The sequence below is a fragment of the Phaethon lepturus genome, unplaced genomic scaffold, assembly GCF_000687285.1.
Source record: "Phaethon lepturus isolate BGI_N335 unplaced genomic scaffold, ASM68728v1 scaffold50009, whole genome shotgun sequence".
Lineage (NCBI taxonomy): Eukaryota > Metazoa > Chordata > Aves > Phaethontiformes > Phaethontidae > Phaethon > Phaethon lepturus.
The window spans coordinates 979-20,505 of record NW_010566483.1 but is presented as its reverse complement, the minus strand read 5'-3'; the positions used below and the strand labels follow the sequence as shown (position 1 = coordinate 20,505).

Here is a 19,527-nt window from a genome sequence, read left to right as displayed (position 1 = left end):
ACAGGATTGTACCACTTACATGGGTTGGAGTGGACTGAACTTAGTGTATTAGTTAACTAAGGAAATATGTCGGTGTGGGAGGAAGTTCTGTCTTGTGAATTTTGTATAGCTTTGAATGTGAATTTATGCATAAGGATTTGGCTTTTTTTGTTACCTAGCATTTAGTTTAAGCATGGGAAGCATAGTGTCACTGAAATATTTAGTTTATTAGCTGTTATTGTTCTTAAGTATATTATAAAGTAAAAATCCTGAATGAATAGAGCTCTTATTGTCATCTCAAATACAACATATGTGTTGGCATTAAGAGGTGTTTTCTTCATGAAGCACCAGACTTTGGATTGTGTGAAGCCTTCTATTGCTCCTTTTTCTTTTTGAGGCCTCTTGTTCAAGGCTAATTGACTGAAGGATAGTTTTTAATTGGCTGGAATACTACTTATATGGATGTGTGCATATCAGACTGCATTAAAATTATTGGTCCTGTGACCGTCCTGTGGCTTTAAAATGTGTTATAAGATTGGCTTGAAGTATTGAGAGCTGCATATAAAAGCTTGCTTAGCAAAGGAAAATTAAAATCTTTTTCATGTTGATAATAATGTCAGTTTTCTACTTCCTGTTTGGAAGATGGTAGTTTTCTTCTGAAAAGATCTGGGTTTATTGGGCTGGGAGAGGAATGTCTGCTGAATTATGACATAGCATAAAAACCATTAAGCCACATGTTTTTTAAAGTGGTTAATCCTGACTATTAATCTCTTTCAGTGTTTAAAAAAAAAAAAATGAATACTACCTCAACTTCAGAAAGTGGATCATATTCCACAAACCACACAAGACCCTTTTTTTATGCACAGCCAACAGCACAACAGCCTTTTCCAAATCCATGGTACCTCAGTCATGCATATAGTCCTTACTGTGTACCTGCTCCAGGTAAGGTAAATAAGAACTGTCTGTGGTAGATTTGCTTAATAAATTACTGCTAGAGTGGAGGAAACAAATGTGTATCTGTGGTAACAAGCTTCTTGGGGGTTTAAGGTAGAATTGATGTAAAGTTTTAGTTGTCAAATATCTGATTTATGAAGTGTTAGTTAAATGTGTAGCTTGTGTGCTGGAAAGCATTTGTTTCTGGAGAATGGAAACTAAGCAAAATATTAAGTAATGGTTATCTTACAGATAGAGAGCTCTAGAATGTGCCTAACAATTAATATGTGTGTATATATGAGTTCCATGCATCCATGAGGTATGGATAAATATAAGTTTAAAAATGCACAGAGAAACAATATTGCTAAATACATCTTGTAAACAGTATACCTATGTTAACTTCTATCTGGAGCTGTCTCTTTCCAAGATGATGCCATAGCACAGTCCATAAAATAGCAAAAAAGTACAGAAAGCTAAATGGTGTATGTTCCAAGGAATAAAACCAAGCTCTGGTTAAAGTATAGCTGTCCAGATAAGCTGTTCCATAATAAGGAACTCTGAGTTTCTGACCAGATTTGCTTCTAAGCATTGACAGGTGGAGTGGTTTACTTACCTATGAGTCTGATCTTGTAGCTGTCCCTGTGTCTGCAAGCAATTATTAATCAGAATGACTTATTTCAGAAAGAAGGTATACTCGTCTTTACTTTTTTGTATCCCCAATGTCTAGGCTTTCGAAGTGGAAATCCATATTTTCCATTTTATTCTGTTGCGCTCCATGAGTACCCTGGATATTTTGTTCCACAGCAGCCAATTCATGCCAGAATTAATAGAAGGCCTTATTTTAATGCTCCCTCACCTTCCCCTATGTTTTATCATGCAACAAGATTTAGACACTATAGTACCTCTGGGAAAAAAATGGAGACAAAAGAAACACAGACTGATCCTAGACAGCCTGAAAACAAGCAAAAAAAGCATCAAGATACCCCTACAGAAACGAAAGGTTGTGATGCAGGAAATATGGCCTGTGTTTCTTCTGGTATAGGTACAGAGACTGAAAGTACTTCAGAGAAACAAGATTCATCTGGATCTTCCATTGTCGTAGACAGAGAGTTTCATAACAAGAGCCCTTCCAGCTCTACACAGTATAGAAATCTTCCTAGTGGAAGCTATGCCTTTGAGAAGGAAGAAGTGAGGATAGAATATGGAAGTGGCTCTCCAGCTATTCAACTGTGGAAGTCCTTTAAGGAAACTATCCCTTTGTATGATGTGGCAACTGGTAAACCAGTCCCAGAAAACATAGTGCAGCGTGACTTATTTTCTGTTAGCTCATGTGAAGGAATGATATATAGCCCTCATGAAGGGGAGAAAATAGTGCCAGGAGCTTACTTAGATGAGAGAAAAGTTGTTCTCCCCTCAAAACAGGGTATTGAAACTGTGCAAAAAAAAGAGGTCCAAGATAATGAAATGAAGCTGGATGCAGAAAAGCAGGTGAATACAAGTCAATGGGCAAAAACCCCACCAGGTGAAACTGTGGCAGTGCAAATCACAGAGTTGGCGAGATCTGTTAGCATAGATCAACCAGTGGTAAGACAGGATGTGATAGTAGCCAAGAAATCTAGCTCTAAAAAATCCACAGGCTCGAAAACCTCTCAAGAAGAGCCCAACTTTATTCAACAAGCAGGACTACTTCCATCTAGTATGGAGGTAATGAGTGACTTGAGTTTTCAGCAGAAAAAGATGAATCTAAGCCACAGTGTGACAAATGAAAGTCAAACAGATAAAAGTATTTGGTGTGAAGAATCAATTGAGAAGTATGTTCCCTCTAACAGTTGGCTGACTTGTCTGGACAGTATGGACACAAACTACAACTACGATGTATGTTTGCCACAAAGGAAACGTCAAAGCATACTCAGTCTTTCTTCTGATGACATGTCCTCTAGAGAGGAAGGCTCATCAATTGATAATGCCCCAGTGTCTTATTTTGTCCCTGACTATGTGCTTCAGAAAAGCATGTATACTTTCCAGAAAAGTACAGAGGGCCTAGAGAGAGAGAAAATTAAAAGTGGTGGGTCCCTTAATGAAGATGAAGTGATAGGAAGGGAGCAGGTGAATGGCTTGAATGACCAAGATGTCAAAAACTCTTCAACCATGAAGATTAAAGAGGCTTCCAGTAAAGGTAGAAAGGTGGGAGCCATTCATAGATCTTCTAGTTGGAAAAAAATCAATTCTCTCAAGAAAAAAGCAGTTAAGAGTCTGTTAGAAGTTGAGGACTCTGAAGACTACTCTGTGAGGGGAGAAGAGGAGGATGAAGATGGAGAGGAGGAGGAGGATGAGGATGATGATGACATGGATGAAATTGAATATTTCTTTCAAGAAGCCACTCCATATGGAATCTTGAGGCCTAGTAAAGGAAGTTTCTACCAACTTGGCCAGAGAGTGCTTTGGAAACCACCTAAAAATGCTATACCAGCTCAATTAATTAGCTGGCCTGCTCAAGAGAAAATAAAAACTAGGAGTGGGTTTGGTGAAAACATTGGTGTAGTTTACAAGCCAAAGGAGACAGAACAAGATGAAGTTGTATACAGTGACTATGGGTATTATGGACGAAAAAAGCCGACAGCAAGAAAAGGCCTTGAACACCAGCGAATGCTACGGAAATTCTTGGGAGGTAAGCTAATTGCTGAGGACAGCGGGCTGCTTAATAGCACACAAAGAATACCTAATTGCAGTTTCAAATTGTAGTTTGAACCACTGGGAAGACTGGATAATGTTGTAGCTTCAGGTTTGGCTTAGAGCCAGAAGTACTGCAGAATATTTTCTTTGAGGCAGAGGGAGTTTGCTGTACTTTTTTTACTTATTGCATGAGGATTCTGTGTCTTCACAACCAGCAGAGTTTTTCAGAAACTCTCCTTTGAGTTAGGTTTGATATATTTGCCTTTCTGACATTAGTGGCAACTTATTCATTTGAAAAGCTTAAGGTCGTTTGAACTACCATTTACCATTAATAATATCTTGGGAACTCTGCATTTAGATTTATACAAACATTCTGACTCTCCCATCACAGACTTGTGTTGGGTAGATTAAACAGGACTAAGTTCATTATAATCTGATGGCCATACCCTGTCCAACCTCTCTCTTCTACAGAAGAGTCAAACATTTTTTTATTGTAGCTGCTTCTTTTAGCAACAAAAGCTTTGCTGTATTTTCATAAAAATCAGTGTGAAACTGTATTAAATATGATCTGCAAAAGAACATTTTATTTAATCAAAGTTATATATTGGTAGAAATTGGATTCACCTGAACTGAGAATAAGCAGAGTTATCAGTCAGGGTTCATAACTGGTTACATGGGTACTTTAAGTGGCTGCTGTTTTAGTACAGTCTTATATCATGGAAGGCGTCTAACACAGGGTGATCAACTTCTAGTAACAGGCTTAGTGTTCTTAAACTTTATTTTCTTTGTACAAAATCTGTAAACTTAAAGCAGCTTGTAACTTGTCAAGTGTGGTCTCCAGAAAACTATGTGTTTATTTTAATAGACTTACAATCAGATTCAGTAGCTAGCTTTGCATTCTGATTTGTGGATCAAACAGTATATTAACATCAGCGAAAATAAATACTGACCTTAAATCAACTTTATTTTATTAGGAAGGCTGTTAAGGGAGAACATGGGGATACCACCTGAAGAGTATTGGATTAGAAGTGGTGCTAAACCCAAATATACTGGCGAAATACATGGTAGTCTCTCACCCTCAGCCGAGAGCAAAGAACAAGGTACAACTTGTTTCCTTAATGTGTTTCTGTTCTTAAGGAACATTCAAAAGGATATGATAAAAACCATCAAGCTTATGATATTTGGATAAGATATGAAGATCATCAAACTAACGCACCTCAGTTGGGGCAACCCCTGGTGTCAATACAGGCTGAGGGATGAAGGGATTGAGAGCAGCCCTGCTGAGAAGGATTTGGGGGTACTGGTGGAGGAAAAGCTGCACATGAGCTGGCAATGTGTGCTCACAGCCCGGAAGGCCAACCATATCCTGGGTTGCATCCAAAGCAGCATGGCCAGCAGGTCGAGGGAGGTGATTCTGCCCCTCTACTCTGCTCTGGGGACACCCCACCTGGAGTACTGCATCCAGCTCTGGAGCCCTCAGCACAGGGATGACATGGAGCTGTTTGGAGCGGGTCCAGAGGAGGGCCACAAAAATTATCAGAGTGTTGGAACACCTCCCCTATGAAGACAGGCTGAGAGAGTTGGGGTTGTTCAGCCTGGGGAAGAAAAGGCTCTGGGGAGAGTTTATTGCAGCCTTCCAGTACTTAAAGGGGGCTTCTAAAAGATGGGGACAGACTTTTTTAGCAGGGCCTGTAGTGATAGGACAAGGGGTAATGGTTTTAAACTAAAAGAGGGTAGATTTAGACTAGATATAGGGAAGATTTTCACAGTGAGGGTGGTGAAACACTGGACCAGGCTGCCCAGAGGCGGTAGATGCCCCATCCCTGGCAACATTCAAGGTCAGGTTGGACAGGGCTCGGAGCACCCCGATCCAGTGGAAGATGTCCCTGCTCATTGCAGGGGGGTTGGACTAGATGGCCTTAAAAGGTTCTGTCCAACCCCAACTAGTCTATGATTCTGTGATAATTTTCTTTGCTCTGATATTGATAAAATGCTGGTCACTTACTACGTATCTGGATATATTTATATCCTTCTCAAAGGATGTGAGTAAGGATGCATTATAGCTACTTTTTTTAAAGGCATAGTGGGAAATCAAAGCATCAAATGCTTTAATGTGGCCAAGCAAAGCCCTTATTTGTGCAAAGTTGCCACTGCCATAAACTGTAGTATTAATTCTTTACCCAGATAATGCTTAGTGCACATGCAGTGGCAGTTACTAATCTCAATGAGTAGAGCATATAGGAAGTTCTGTGTGATTGCTACATAGGCCAATGTTCAGAGAAACTAGCATGGACCAACTGTTGCCACACTACTGCTAAAAGATGTTGGAGTGCAAATCATCTTTATGTGGTTAAGAAAAAGATGAACAAATCAAAGTCATTCTAACAAAGATTTGGAATCTAACCTTTTACTTTTTCTTTCCTCCTGAAGCAGAATGTTGTTTTTACAATTAAGGTCTACTTGGTGTTCAGCTTTGTTTCTAGACACCCTTCAAAGGTGTTTCTTAGTGTAAGTGCTGTTGGAACGACTATAGAATTTGTGGTAGTCTGAGTATTACTGCTGTCCTGGGTCATGTGCTTTCAAGAATCACAGGATCAGTCTATCAAATAATGGAGTGTGAAGTTATCTTCAGAACAGACTTAACTTGCTTCTCTTCAGTTCAGTGATAGTATACATCAGGTTTCCTCTATCAACAGCCCAGTAGACTATTCTTTAGAGTGTGTTCCTTAGAGTTCTCTCTCTGCATTGTGTTCCTGCTTGAGCATGTCAGGGTTTGGGATTTGCATCCTGCACTGAGGTTTTCTATGCTTTGTATTCACAGACTTTTTCAAAATGTTGTGGGGTTTTTTTATGCTAGCCTGTTATAGAGAAGTTGAAAACACTTTACTGTAGCAGCATCATTCTTAGCTCCTTACAACAATTCATAAAAATAATATAGTTTTAAAATTTTGTTACTTCTAACTTTCAGCATGTCCCTTCTATTTCTTTGAAGTCATAGATGGTGTGGCATACTGAGGATGTTTGGCCTTTGTGTTACTCCTTGCTTTCTCTTCATCCTTTTCCAAGCTATGTAGTTTGAAGAAGCTATCACCTTCAGTATAAGGAAGAAGGAATCTGTTTCTTATGAATGCTGTTCATGCCAATGGATGCTTCAGAAGTGCTAGTAAAATTACATCCTTTTAAAAATGTTGCTATCTTAGGACTGGTTTCTTCAACTTAGTGCCCTGCAAGTAAGGGAGTTTGGCTAAACATGATATGTTGCTTTAGCACTAATAACATGCTAAATGTGACTTCTTGAACTGTGTACCTGTGGTGCATAACTTAATAAGTCTGAAGAATTGAGGTTTTTAAAGACAACAGGTGAGTTGGGTCACTTGGACAGCTATCAACTAGTCTTGAACACTTGAAAAATGAACTAGAGCAGAATTATCCAACTCACTGAATTCTTTTTTGCCACATTAACACTTAACCAAGTTATGACCCAAAATACAATGCATCCATAACTGTGGTTAGATAGTGACTATTGTAGACATGTAAGACTGCTTGATATACATAATGTCAGTTTTATCTGCCACTAAAATGGGCACATAGAGGAAAGGGAGAAAAAGGAACACTACAGACCAGCTGGGGAAAGACAAGCTTAAATTTGCTTTAAGGCTATGCTGTGGAGAAATAACACCAGTTGTATCTTGCTATTTAGGGTGCCCACCTTTGGTTAAACCAAAGAAGAAAAGAATAGGCAAGCCACCTTCAAAACGCAGAGACACAAGATGTGAGGTGGAAGAAGTGTGGGAGATGCCTAAAAGCAGTGTACGCAAAGGTTGGTACGGTGATGAGCTACAAAAAACTCTTATAAGCATTTTTTCATTACTGTCTCGGAGTAATGGTTCTTCGTTTGAACTGCAAGGATATTGCATAGCTTGTGAAATAATAGCAAATGCTATGTAAGTACGGAGACAAGATGAGGAAAAAAGCAAGCTAAACTTTGAAAACTTACTCTCATTGCTATGAATACCATTGTAGCATTGACCAGATTAAGTTCCTTCCCTTTATTTGTGGGTGGGGGGGAACAACCCATTATTTTAGTCTGGCCTCTTTTCAAACTGTTGTTCCAATTTCTTTTTTAAATGTTGGGTCCTGTGTCACTTTGCAGTATATCCTTTTCTTTAAGCTTCAGGTCTGTCTCAGCTAAAATATTGTAATTTGATACAACACCAAATGCATGTAGATAATTAAGAACTTAACTTTATGGAGTAGGAACTTCTTGCTGCTTTGGAGGAAGGTAGGGAAAAAGAATGGAGAGGAAAATGTTTAGTAGGTTCAATAATGAATATGCTCTTATGCATTTGTGGGAGAGTCTGGAAAGGTTATAAATTGAAAAGGGTCAGTACATACAAGAAGTTCCAAAAGATCAGAGTTCCTTCTGGAAAAGAACAAACTAGCATAGTAAAGCTAACTTGAATATGCAGTCAGGAAATATATGAGAAAGAGAGGGTCTTTAACTCATGTATTAAACAAAGGATTACAATTCCATGTATTTGCAATGTCTGAAACAAAAACTTAGATGAAGCATCTTATTAGTCAAAACTGGTGTCAGTCCTGAAGTCAGATTATTTAAACATCACTGTTAAGCCTTTAACTGCTGATCCTTTTTAGTAAAAACATCTAGGAAACTTGCTTTATCCCAAAATGTTTCTTCTAATTGCCCCAGTAATAATTGGTGTTTCTTGGATGCATTCAACAATGTAGTTTCAAGTCTGCACTGAAAGTATGCTACAAGTTTGATATGGAACTCTGATCTATCTGTTAAACTGGGATATTCGGAAGTCCAACACCATTCCTGCAGAATTTATCCTTGCTGGGAAGTGGAGTATATAGTTCTAGTATCAATCATCAGTGTCCTCTCCTGTAATAGAAAAAGGCAGTCACCGCTTTTAGCCTTTCTTTAGAAGCAAATTGATGTATATTATTTGCAGGGAGAATGCATACCTTAATCTTTTTTTTTCTTTAGGGTGTGGAACAAGGAAGTGCCTTTCTAAGAGAAGATAACTGCAGATATTGGGGCAAGGTGGGCGGGGGGCGGGGAAGACATGTATCAGTTTTGCATAAATCCAAAACTCAGTTGTTATTCTCTTGTATATTTTGTAAGTTGCTGTGCACTCCTAAAGGGTAAGGAGTAGCACTGTAAAGACTGGGGATGCTATTAAAATGGAATTAAATATCTAACACTAAAGTCACCTTTTTACAACTAGCACATCCACTATTTAAATAATAAATGTAATAGAATTGCACTTTGAGACTTCTTGTATTCCATCTATACATGGAAGCAAAAGAGCTTATCATAGGGATGTATGTGTATCGATACTATTATAGCATACCATTTACTGCTGCCCTGCTCTTGAGCTCTGCAGGATTGTGAAGCCTGTTAATGTCATCTCATCCTCAGTTTGTCTATATGATGTGGACACAGGTACAAGATTCCCTTCCATCAGCTGGATTTTTGGCTGGATTTGTTTTTGTTGAAGTATAAAGGAATATAGTTAAAGCTGTATCAAGTCAAGTACTGAGTTGAAATTTCAAGGCAGTTCTTCAGATGTTACTCTTCAAATGCATGACTGAGGACTAAAACTAAAGCACTGAGTTGATGTGATGTTTCCCCCTCCCCTCCTCTTTCTGTGGAGACTTTCATGAGTCCTGTATGGAGACCTTGAACTGAAGAGATGGACTTTGAAGGTGAAACAGAAGTTTTTACAACAGTGGTGTGCCCCGTTCCCTGACTTCTTACTGATGACTTCTATTACAGTTAATGCTGTCCCCGGCAACTTGCTACAGAAAAATCTCTTTCTAGAACTAAGATGATAAAACTAGGTCTCTACTGAGCTATCTTATGAATAATGGAAATAGACTGATCTAGGTGAGGTTGGCTCAAAAATGTGTAATCTTTTTTCATGTCTATGAAAGCTAGTATTAATGTGTGAGAAGAATAAACATGATACTGCCATTCTTGGATGATTCCCAAATAAAGTGATAGTTTGAGTGAAAAAGGTAGGGAAACTGTAAAAAAAAAACCACACACAAAAACCCCAACAAAACAAATCCAGTTTTTCTTTAATAAAGGGTGGGAGGAATGGACAGACAGGACTTACCTTCTGCCTCTTCTCCCAGTGTTCTATCATGTCTGTGCCCTAGAATAACCTACATGGATGGAAGTAGCATTTCCTGTGACTGCATTCAAGTTTTGTGCTTACCTACTACTAGCTTGACCTGTAACTGAGGTTATGCTGTTCTACCTCAGTGAGGAATATTGAGGTTTCCCTACCTAAGTGATCCTTGATCTTGCTATTTTTAATAGCACTTGTTTACTTGTAAAGGCTGTAATTACAGTAGCTCTTTAACTCCAAGCTGTTAGGGGAAAGGATTCACTTTAACACTGTGATGCCAAGTCTTTATTTCTACCCGAAGTGCTGCAATATGGAATATAAATTCTTATTTGGCTTTTGTGCTGCACAAAACCTGTTCCAATCAGTACCTCAAAGAATAAAATGAGGGAGAGAATTACTTCAAGCATGGAGGTTTTTAATACTCTGGAAAATATAGGACTCCTGCTCTTGAATATCTAATATAGGAATCTGCTGCTTTTAGAGTGGGATAGTCTTTATTCTGATAGGAATGGTAGAATATCTTCAACTGAAGACTGTGTGATGATCTAAGAGTAATCCTCAGCTATAACTGAGACTTCTTGGGTAAGGATTTTCTTGTTCCCTGAATTTGAGTGTAGCTTTGGGATTGAGTGCTAAGCCAATTTGCTGACTGACTTAACAAGCAGTCTTTTGCTGCTTGTCTGCTAAAGGAATATTCATGACCTCACAGTTAGATGCCATGCTTATTTTTGGGAATGGCTAATATTTCACAGGTATTCCCACGATCACACTAGTCATCCTTTTACAGGACTTACACTCGTCAGTGCTTTCCACCCAGATGTAAGCAGCAGTTTAGGGCCTGGTGATGCTAGCTCCCAAGAATGTGAGGGAGTAGCAGTAGGAGTGTTTAGACAGCTCTTTATCTGAAAACAAATGCTATTTTAAACTAATTGCTTAAAATCTTGTAGTGTGCCCATGCTATGGATCCACACCAATGCTTAAAGTAGTATGCATGAGTGTTCTAGTGCTCCAGAAATACTCCTTAATGTTATATGTGGTGTACTCTGTACTAGTCCTGTGACCTTAAAACTAAATCTTCTACTTGGCTTTTTCTTCACTCAGCAGCACGGAGGATTTGTGGACTGCATCTTAAGTCAACTGGCTCACTACTGTATTTAATGTTCAGAAAGGTTGTGAAGTACAAACTGCATTTTAAAAGGCTGTGAATTAAAGTCCAGGCTCTTTTTATTCAGCCAGGTAACTAGCTGCAGTGATATTTGAGATTTCATTTTTACAGATGCGCATACATGTCAACTTTTGTTACCGCAGAAGCTAGATTGCCCAGTGATGAGTAACTAACTGCAGTGCTGGCAGTATTATGAGCTTATAACTGCAGCAGCACTGCATTGCCTTTGAAGCTTTTACATGCTTTCTGCAGCATCTACTGAAGGGCAGCTGAAGAATCTATTAGCTGCGTGGCACACCAGTAACAAACCTCAGAGGCCTCTGAGACTGCCACAGTGGGACCTTTGTTTGGACAGACTCACTGTCTGCGACTTGGAATTCCTAAATCATTATTTGTAGCTAACTAAAACCTCTGTTGCAAAGTGGGTGCAGCGTAATCGCTGAAGTGGAGCCAGTGGGTTAGGTTGGCTTGCCAGGATTTAATTCTATATTTTAATTTTCTATTTGGTAGCATCTGCATGGCATAAAGCTTTCCCTTTTACAATGTCCTGATTTCTGCCTTATGTTGGAAAAGATTAATTACAGGTCTTTCTATTAAAATAAAACAACGGAAGACAGGAGCCAACAGCAAAACCCACTCATTGCATGCTAACTGTAGGTGTACCAAGAAAAAAAATCCACTGTTTTTAAAAAAAAAAAAGTCCTCTGATTCCCCTGACTTGCTGCCACTGGTCATCTCAGTCAACAAAACTATAAACCCCAAGTAATTTCGTGGCCAAGGAAATAACACAGATGTCAGTATTTTTGCTGAAGTAATCTTTCTGAGAAGAATGGTTTAGCATATTAAGATAAACAGACCTGGGAGCTAAAGATCTGTTAAGCTGTTTTGCCTATGAGGTATGTTCTAGCTGCCTTTCACACTTACTTAGATTCATGGGACTATACAATTATGCGATTTCTATCACTCAGGCTTCAACAGAACTTTTAAATGGAAATGCCTGTGTCTACAAAGAAGGCAAGGATTGCTAGGAAGAAAAATGGTTCTTCAAACAAAACCATAAATAGTTCAATAGTTAAGATTTAAAAAATAAGGCTCATCAGTCTTTTAAGAATACAGCTTTCTGTCCTGCCTTCTGGATCTACTTCTATGTAGAATCATTTTCCATTCATTTATAATGGGTGTTGGTATTTCTAGTTTATGTATTTCTAAAAGACCTGGAGTCTCTTAAATGCCAGCTTTGGCACTGTTTAAAATGCTAAATGATGAAATGAATCATGCTTCTCGGCACTCCAGCACTGGCTTCTAGTCAGTACTACTCAAAATCTTACTCTATTGGAACTGTTAGCTTTAATTTTGAAATTGGCTCTACTTTTATGAGTTTCAGTAGAGAACTAATAAAATCTTTATGTATGGGATAGGATAGATATCTATAAAACTGGTAATGATATGGGGAAAAAGAATAGGAATCAGTTGTTCACATGCCTTCCATTACAAGAACTGGAGTGTATGAAATGAAACTAGTAGGGAGCAGTTTGAAAGCAAATTATGTTTCTTCACTAATTATTAATTAAGCTCTGGAGTTCCTTGCTGAAAGAAACTGCAAAATTTACAGTAAGTGACTGGATGTAGGAAAAAATACATCCAAGGCTACTAAACACTAAAATGTAATCTATGATTCAGAGTTCCTGTGCTATAAGCAGTAGAAGCAAGACAGCATTTTGGTGTAATCAACAGAAATAATGCCACTAGAGTTTGCACTGCTCTGTGTAAGCATCCACTCTTGACCATGAGTAGAAAAAGATACTGGGTTAAACAGACATTTAGTCTGGTACAGAACAGTGATTTGGTATCTCAAAACAAACTTTTAAATAGCATTCGATCTAAGTTAGAGATGGTCTCTTACAGTATTTTTCTTGATTGTTCAAGTGGTAAACCCTGGTAGATAAAATGGGAAGGACCCATTAACAAGGAATGGGATGACAGACTGAGGAAAAACTGAGTTTGTTTTTATTGAACTGAACTTCAGAAGAATGTTAACTGACAAAAGCTAAAGTAACTGAAAACATCTTTAGGTTAGCTCTGCTCTAGACAAACTTGAGTGAGAATTCTCTTGGAATGCCACTAGCTGTGGCTTCCAGCATCTGTCCAACAATCACCAATGCTATAAACACAAGGATTTTCTCAGCACCAAATGTGGCCATGCACAGAACCAGGCCGTTATAAGTCTCCTCATGCTATTTCAGCCATTAAACCTTTTTCTGGTGGAAGAGCCAGGAGCTTTGAATTTGTTGATGATGATGCTGACACAGGGAACTATCAGGAGTCACCAGTAAATCCCATCACAGGAAGATCTGCTAAATAATACTGGAGGATAAAACACAACTCCACATTCAAGCTCTAGGAATAAGATAAAGAACCTTTTTATAAGTAAGCCTTGACTACCCTGTCAATGACTGGCAAGGAATGGGCGTTTATTTTTACTAAAAGACTTAGACATGTAGGAGGGAGAAAACACATTTTAATGTATACTTTACCTTGTCCTCTTCTCAAAAAACAAGAGTCTTCAATTCATTTTAGTCTATGGTTCCTTGATTTCACTGTTAATGCTCACTCTACTAATGTTAGAGCTTTGTCATGCTTTTATTTCAATATAAGCATAAGCACAGAGACTAAGTTCTACGTAAGTCCTTCCTAGTCCTTTCAAAGCAAATCTATTTTTCTTCCTCCTTTTGCAGAGTACCAATACATATCATCTATGTCCTCACATCGCAGCTTTGTACCACTATACCTTGATGTTTCAAGAAGAGATGCTTATTCTAGTGCAGTTTGTAGCTATCTATCTTAATCTTTCTAGTCAAGTCTGCCATGCAAGATCATTTAAAAGAAAAGTGTGGTCAGTCCACAATGTCAGTTAAGTACACAAAACTTTCCCTTCTTGCTGCTTGCAAGTCCTTTACTATTGTTCTGTGGCTTACATGCATATAGTTGAAAACTGTTTTGAAAGCCTTACTCATTTATATTCTTGTGGGATGATTCATAAAATATTATTACATAAAATAATTCTAGTAAACATAAAAAATAAGTTGAAGTTTACTTCCCCAAGCCTTTTTAAAAGGAAAAAACCACTCAAATGTATCAAAACAACTGATACTGAACTGTATGTAGAAATTAATTTCTTTCATTTCTAACATGAACCCCCCCCTTTTTAAATAACTAAAACCATCACCTCTTTACAATAAAGCTGAAATCTAACATCATTCCACTTGGCTCCCACTCCCACACTTTGGAGAACACTTTAGGTATTGCAGAACTGTGCGCATTAATGGCAATGACGCTGAGATTTTGCTACACAAAAAAACAAACCAACAAGTCTTGCTGACACTGCAGTTTTGTCTTAAATCCCCTTGATTAACTTTTTTCCCCCCTTCAGCAGTGCTCTTTATTTCTCTAGCTGCCACTACCAGGATAAGTACAATGAACTTCAACACATAGGCAGTATGCAGAGAAAAAAAAAATACAGTACAACCTGCTTATTATAAGCACTCTAAGTGAACTGTCAGTGCTCTGCACGGTGCAAACTGCAGTCCCATTACAATGAGGCATTGTATACAATAAAATAACTTCATAGAGAAAAGACACTTCAATGGACAGTCTGCTGAATTCTGCAAATTTGTTGGCAATACCTTGGTAGTCACTACTTTCTGCTGATAGTCACGTGGCAACGCAGAGGCCCAATTTGACCAAGACGGATGACCGTCAGTGCAGGTCTTCCAGTATAAAGTTATGGTTGACTGAGTATTGTTTAATGTGGCTCTTTCTGGCTGCAGCACTGCAGAGGGGCAGAAGAGGACAGCCAGTGTAGAATGCTGTATGTATCCACCTGTATGTTCTGAATTTAATAAAGCCCTTTCTGGTGGTTTCTTCCTCGTTCTTTGGATCCTTCCTTGCAGCTCACAAGTAGAGGTCAATGAGCACACAGCAGGCAACTGCTGTCAGTCAGATTCCGACTTCTCATTAGATTTAGATGATTTACGCTTTCTCTTTTTCTTCTTTTTCTTTTCTTTTTTTTTCTTTTCCTTCTTTCTCTTTTTTTTCTTGTGTTTATCTCTACATTCTGAGGAAGTGGAACTGCTGGCATCTTCATCATCCTCATCACTGTCATCACTATCATCATCATCATCTTCTGAGGTAGAGTCCTCCAGGAGCTGCTTCAGTTGCTGTATCCTGAGTTTAAAAAATGTGAATGAGAATCTTTTCTAGCTCTCCCTATACCTTTAATATTTATTCTAGCTTTCATCTGTTTCCCTCCTAGCTTGAGAAATGGGAGCTGCATGCAAAGGGCAGGGGAACACTTCCTCTTTTGCTAAATTACACTCCTGTTATAGTTTTCACAGACTGATAAAAGCAACCTCTTTGAGATGAGCAGATGGTCTGTTCTCAGGGACTTCCCACCCCACAGGATATCAAAGACAGACTAGCTTATTGCCCAGTATTTATGTGTGCAAAATAACGAGGCAACAGCTATCGCCAGACCATCATAAGAAGTTCTATGCTTATCCATACCCAGATGCATATTGGGATTATGATATTATGAAATTCATTGCCCTGCTGATACAGAGATGATACCAGTGAAGCTGATAGAGTTGACTACTTTAGATGCAGAGGTATTTGACAGGCACTATTCCATTGAACTTTCATGGATTACTGGCAAATGGGAACAAACTATCTGTTTATTTTATTGCTGTCTTCAGTATCCTGAAGATTTGGAGCACCCACAGCAGCAGTACTACTCTACGGGCTACCTATAGTTTGGTCAGTTATCTCATTGATGCAGTTCAAGTAAGAAAGCATTAAAGAACTCTGCTGCTTTATATATTGAATAATGACCTCACACAAGGAACAACGTCAGGTGCCTAGAACTAGCTTTCTAAATCCACTCCTTCATGTCTACCAAAGGCACTGTGATGTTGCAAATTTTAGAAAGTATCTCCGTGAAGTCAGTGAAAGAGAACAAAAAAAAAAATCAAACTGTTTTTTAGGCCTAAACCAAAACTAAAGTACCTGAATATTATGGCATAAGTGAATATGACTCCTCTTTAAACTTTGTTTTGGGAAAAAATACAGACGCTAATAGAATTAAAGAGGTAGGAAGTACTACTGAGTGATTATTGAGAAAGTAGAAACGCATTAGTGTCTGCCAACATAAAGAAATGGCCATTAAAAAAAATGTTCTGAGTTGGTGAGGGTAGCTTATATCAGAACTTCACCTATACATTAGTATCATGTCATCAAAATGAAAAATGAATTGAAAACGCAGTTTACTATAGAAACATACCTCATTTCTTTTTCATGACGTTTATTTTCTCTTATTATATCGTACATTGGATCTTCATGTGCCTTTAAAGTGGAAAAGAGAAAATCTAATGTTGGTAAAGAAAAGTATTTATCACCAACTGCTGTATTTCTTAAAAAAATAAACCAAAGCAACCCAATGCAAGAGGCTTTTATCAAAAGATGAAATACATTTAGCGAGCTCTTAATTCACAAGTATAGTCTCAGACATCATTAATCTGAACTGTTTTTTTTACTTTAGGAAAAGCTTATCTAGTTATATCACCAATGAAGTGGACTCTCCTTACATATACTACCTCTCCCTCTCAGATCACCATTAGCTAAAAGAGCCCCATACATATACTATAGGAATAGCTAGACATAGAAGGAATATTGAAGTTCAAAATAATGGGCTGTGCCCTTACAGCATATTTTGAAAACTTGGATACAAACACAGGAATACAGGTGCAAGGAACATAAGAAAAACGGATAACGAAGTTGTGAGTTGTCCTAATATACTATGTGCTATCATTATTGGTATCTAGATCAGTTATTTTTAAATTAAACAGGCATTGCAGAAAAAGATCATTGCAAAGGAAAGCAGGAAATAAGGTAGGTACTTTGCAGGTACTTAAGGTGAGTTCATGCCGTGCAAGCATGCAGCAAAAAAATGGGGTGATTATTTCTGTTGGAAGATTCAGCAAAGAAGTTCAACAGAGAGGAGGTATCAGATGCTGACTGTGGGTGGAAGTTAAAATGTCAGTAGCAAATGAAAGATGTTGGGAATGCACCATGAAAGGCCTTGGACATACAGCAAGAGCTTGATGCAACAGAGAAGAAGCCTGAGGAAAAATGAACAATAGAGGCAATCTGGTCACAGGAGCGGGCTAAAAATACTCTTTGCAGTAGCATTCCAGTTGGACAAAGTCCAGATTGCATTTTTCAAGGATAGAAATGAGGCTATAAGACACAAATTGATGAGAGCTTGAAATATAGTTTAACAATGCAGAGCAACAGAAAAAGTTAAAGAGGTCACGCAGCAAGAATCTGTGGAACTGAGATATAGCCTCATGTAGCAAGAGATCAGACTTGTAGACAATGACTGGATTACAGACCTAGACAACAGGCTTCATGATGTGGTTGTTCACAGCGAGAGCGGAAGGCTTGAAGCAGTTGTAATGTGGGCAGCTCAAGCTTGACTAAACATTTTTTGTTATGTTGACATTTTAATCACAAAAACTGAATACAATGGTTGAAATAGGTTCTTGAAGATTTCCAATTGAAATGTAAAAATTTAGTAATTTTCCTCATGAAGAGTAGATTTTCTACAAAGTAGTCAAACATCCAACCACATCTGTAGCTCTTCCTTTATTAGGAGACTTTCAGCATCTATATTATACTAGAGACAGAGGAAGACTCCTTAATAAAGCATCACCTAACAGGCCTCTTCTCACTTGCAAGATTATGCACCATCAATATTAAAAAACACAAGCAATAATACTACAGTATTTGTACTCACTACTCTAAATTGCTCCAATTTCTGGTTGCCTTTAATAAAGAATGGACATTCTTTATCTCCTGTTCTGTGTCCATAACGTTTACACCTCCAACCTTTAAAAAAAGAAGCAGCAGTGAATTGCATCTCTGAGCCAGATCAGAAGGAGGGGAAAAAAAAAAAGCATCATATTTATGGAAAATATTTTCAATTTCTTGAAGCAAATAAATAGATACAAGTATTATGTTGATAAATGTAATGTCTATAAAATGCATTTTATTACAGCCTTCAGGGTACTGGTTGCTTTTATATCAATCTATCTGATGACAATCTACCTGGACCTTGTCATCTGTCCACCAGACATTCTGCCCTCCCCCAGAGTAAACAGATGGCTGTATGAAGGTCCAATGACATCTGGAATATTTTCAGCCTTACACTGCATGACTTTGACTTCTTTTCCCAAAGGCATCCAAAGCCCTTTTGTTGGGGCATGTGCCAGGAATTCTCGTGCACTTTCATTGCCTGGTACATCAGGTATGCAGTCTTCTGGTTTTGTTTCATTTTCCTACAGAAAAAGATAACGGTAAGTAAGATATAAGATACAATCACTTTTTTTTTTTAAACTTTGTAAAAATTAATATGCTAAGCATGCAGGCATTCACTTAACATGGAATCTATCTCCCCTGTAACATTTCTTTTTCTTGTAACACATAAAAGATCCAAAATACCTGACCCTTCTAACAGCATTAAGTAATTTTCTTTTTCCCCTCACCCTTGAATTTTCCAGTCTGAACTTTATTGCCATATTAATTCTATTCGTTCCCTTTTATTTTAGTAACTTAAATAAATAATATAAATGAAAACTTAACAGACAAGCAGAGACTTCTTTTTCCTCTTCCTGCTAACAAGACATAATGATTAAAAACAGCCTTTACAACACAGAGCAGTATTTTTTAGGTTAAAGCACTACATTATGGCTTAGGTATATAAATTTGGCAAAAGCAATGATCATTATGAAAGGAAAGTATTTTTATACAATTATTTGAGGATAAGCAATGGAGAAGAATCCTGAAAAGGTGTCATTCAAACTGAAAATCTGCTTTACCATAAATGACTCCCCTTTATCCGCACCCTTAAATACTGCATTAAGTCTGTGCGCTAAGAGGGTGAAAGAACCGGTATCATCCTATCTGTTTCTGGGCATTTCACTCTGGATTCACCAAGTCAAAGAGGCTGGCTTGTAACTGAAGAGCTTTGAGTTTTCCCCTGGAAGCACCTACTTCTTGCTGTAATTTATACAGGTAACTTAGACAAGATAAACGGCTAAAAGACAGGTTGTGTGACAATCCCTCCTAATGCTAAAAATGTATTGCAATATATTTACCTTAATTAGTCCTGGGGGTGGTTTCTCATAGCTGAAAAGCAACAGAAATATTGTTATTCTGCAGCTTAGCACAGACAAATAAATTGAGAAAATACCATATTTGAATGGTATAGAGTTAAAACCTTCACCTCACATTCTCCCTTAAATTTTACTCAATCAATAATCACTAAGAACAATAATCAGCAGAACATGAATACCTGGATGCAGGCAGACTGAGACATAGTGTTTGTCATATCACCGCAGGCATCTCTTGCAAACATTCTTCAGATTCATCTTCTTGGGCCAGGGGGGGAACAACAACTTTCGTCACACTGCTTTACAGGGATGTGTGGTACATCCAATTCAGCTTCAGTTACCATAAAAGCACAATTCTCTCCTCTTTTTCTGTAGCACCCCTCCTCAAGAT

General features: G+C 38.1%; 2 protein-coding genes across 2 annotated transcripts; one reads left to right on the top strand and one right to left on the bottom strand.

The window, feature by feature from the left end:
• The first annotated feature begins 773 nt into the window (after nt 1-773).
• On the top strand, nt 774-13,273 carry LOC104616043. The gene is made up of 5 exons (XM_010295494.1): nt 774-921; nt 1,640-3,580; nt 4,560-4,685; nt 7,286-7,405; nt 13,155-13,273. The coding sequence occupies exons 1-5, from the start codon at nt 774-776 to the stop codon at nt 13,271-13,273; spliced, it is 2,454 nt and encodes an 817-aa protein (XP_010293796.1).
• A 1,356-nt stretch (nt 13,274-14,629) lies between these two features.
• RP9 (retinitis pigmentosa 9 (autosomal dominant)) lies at nt 14,630-19,152 on the bottom strand (the record flags this gene model as incomplete). Its single annotated transcript, XM_010295493.1, has 5 exons — nt 14,630-15,135; nt 16,247-16,308; nt 17,762-17,853; nt 18,173-18,302; nt 19,122-19,152. Coding segments are annotated over 5 exons (547 nt in total), but the record flags the coding sequence as incomplete, so codon positions are not given.
• Between the last annotated feature and the right edge of the window lie 375 nt (nt 19,153-19,527).

Coding starts and splice junctions, on each gene's coding strand:
- LOC104616043 (XM_010295494.1), top strand. CDS start 774: ATGAATACTACCTCAACTTCAGAAAGTGGATCATATTCCACAAACCAC. Junction 3,581..4,559: donor GCTACGGAAATTCTTGGGAG/GTAAGCTAATTG, acceptor TTATTTTATTAG/GAAGGCTGTTAAGGGAGAAC. Junction 4,686..7,285: donor AGCCGAGAGCAAAGAACAAG/GTACAACTTGTT, acceptor CTTGCTATTTAG/GGTGCCCACCTTTGGTTAAA.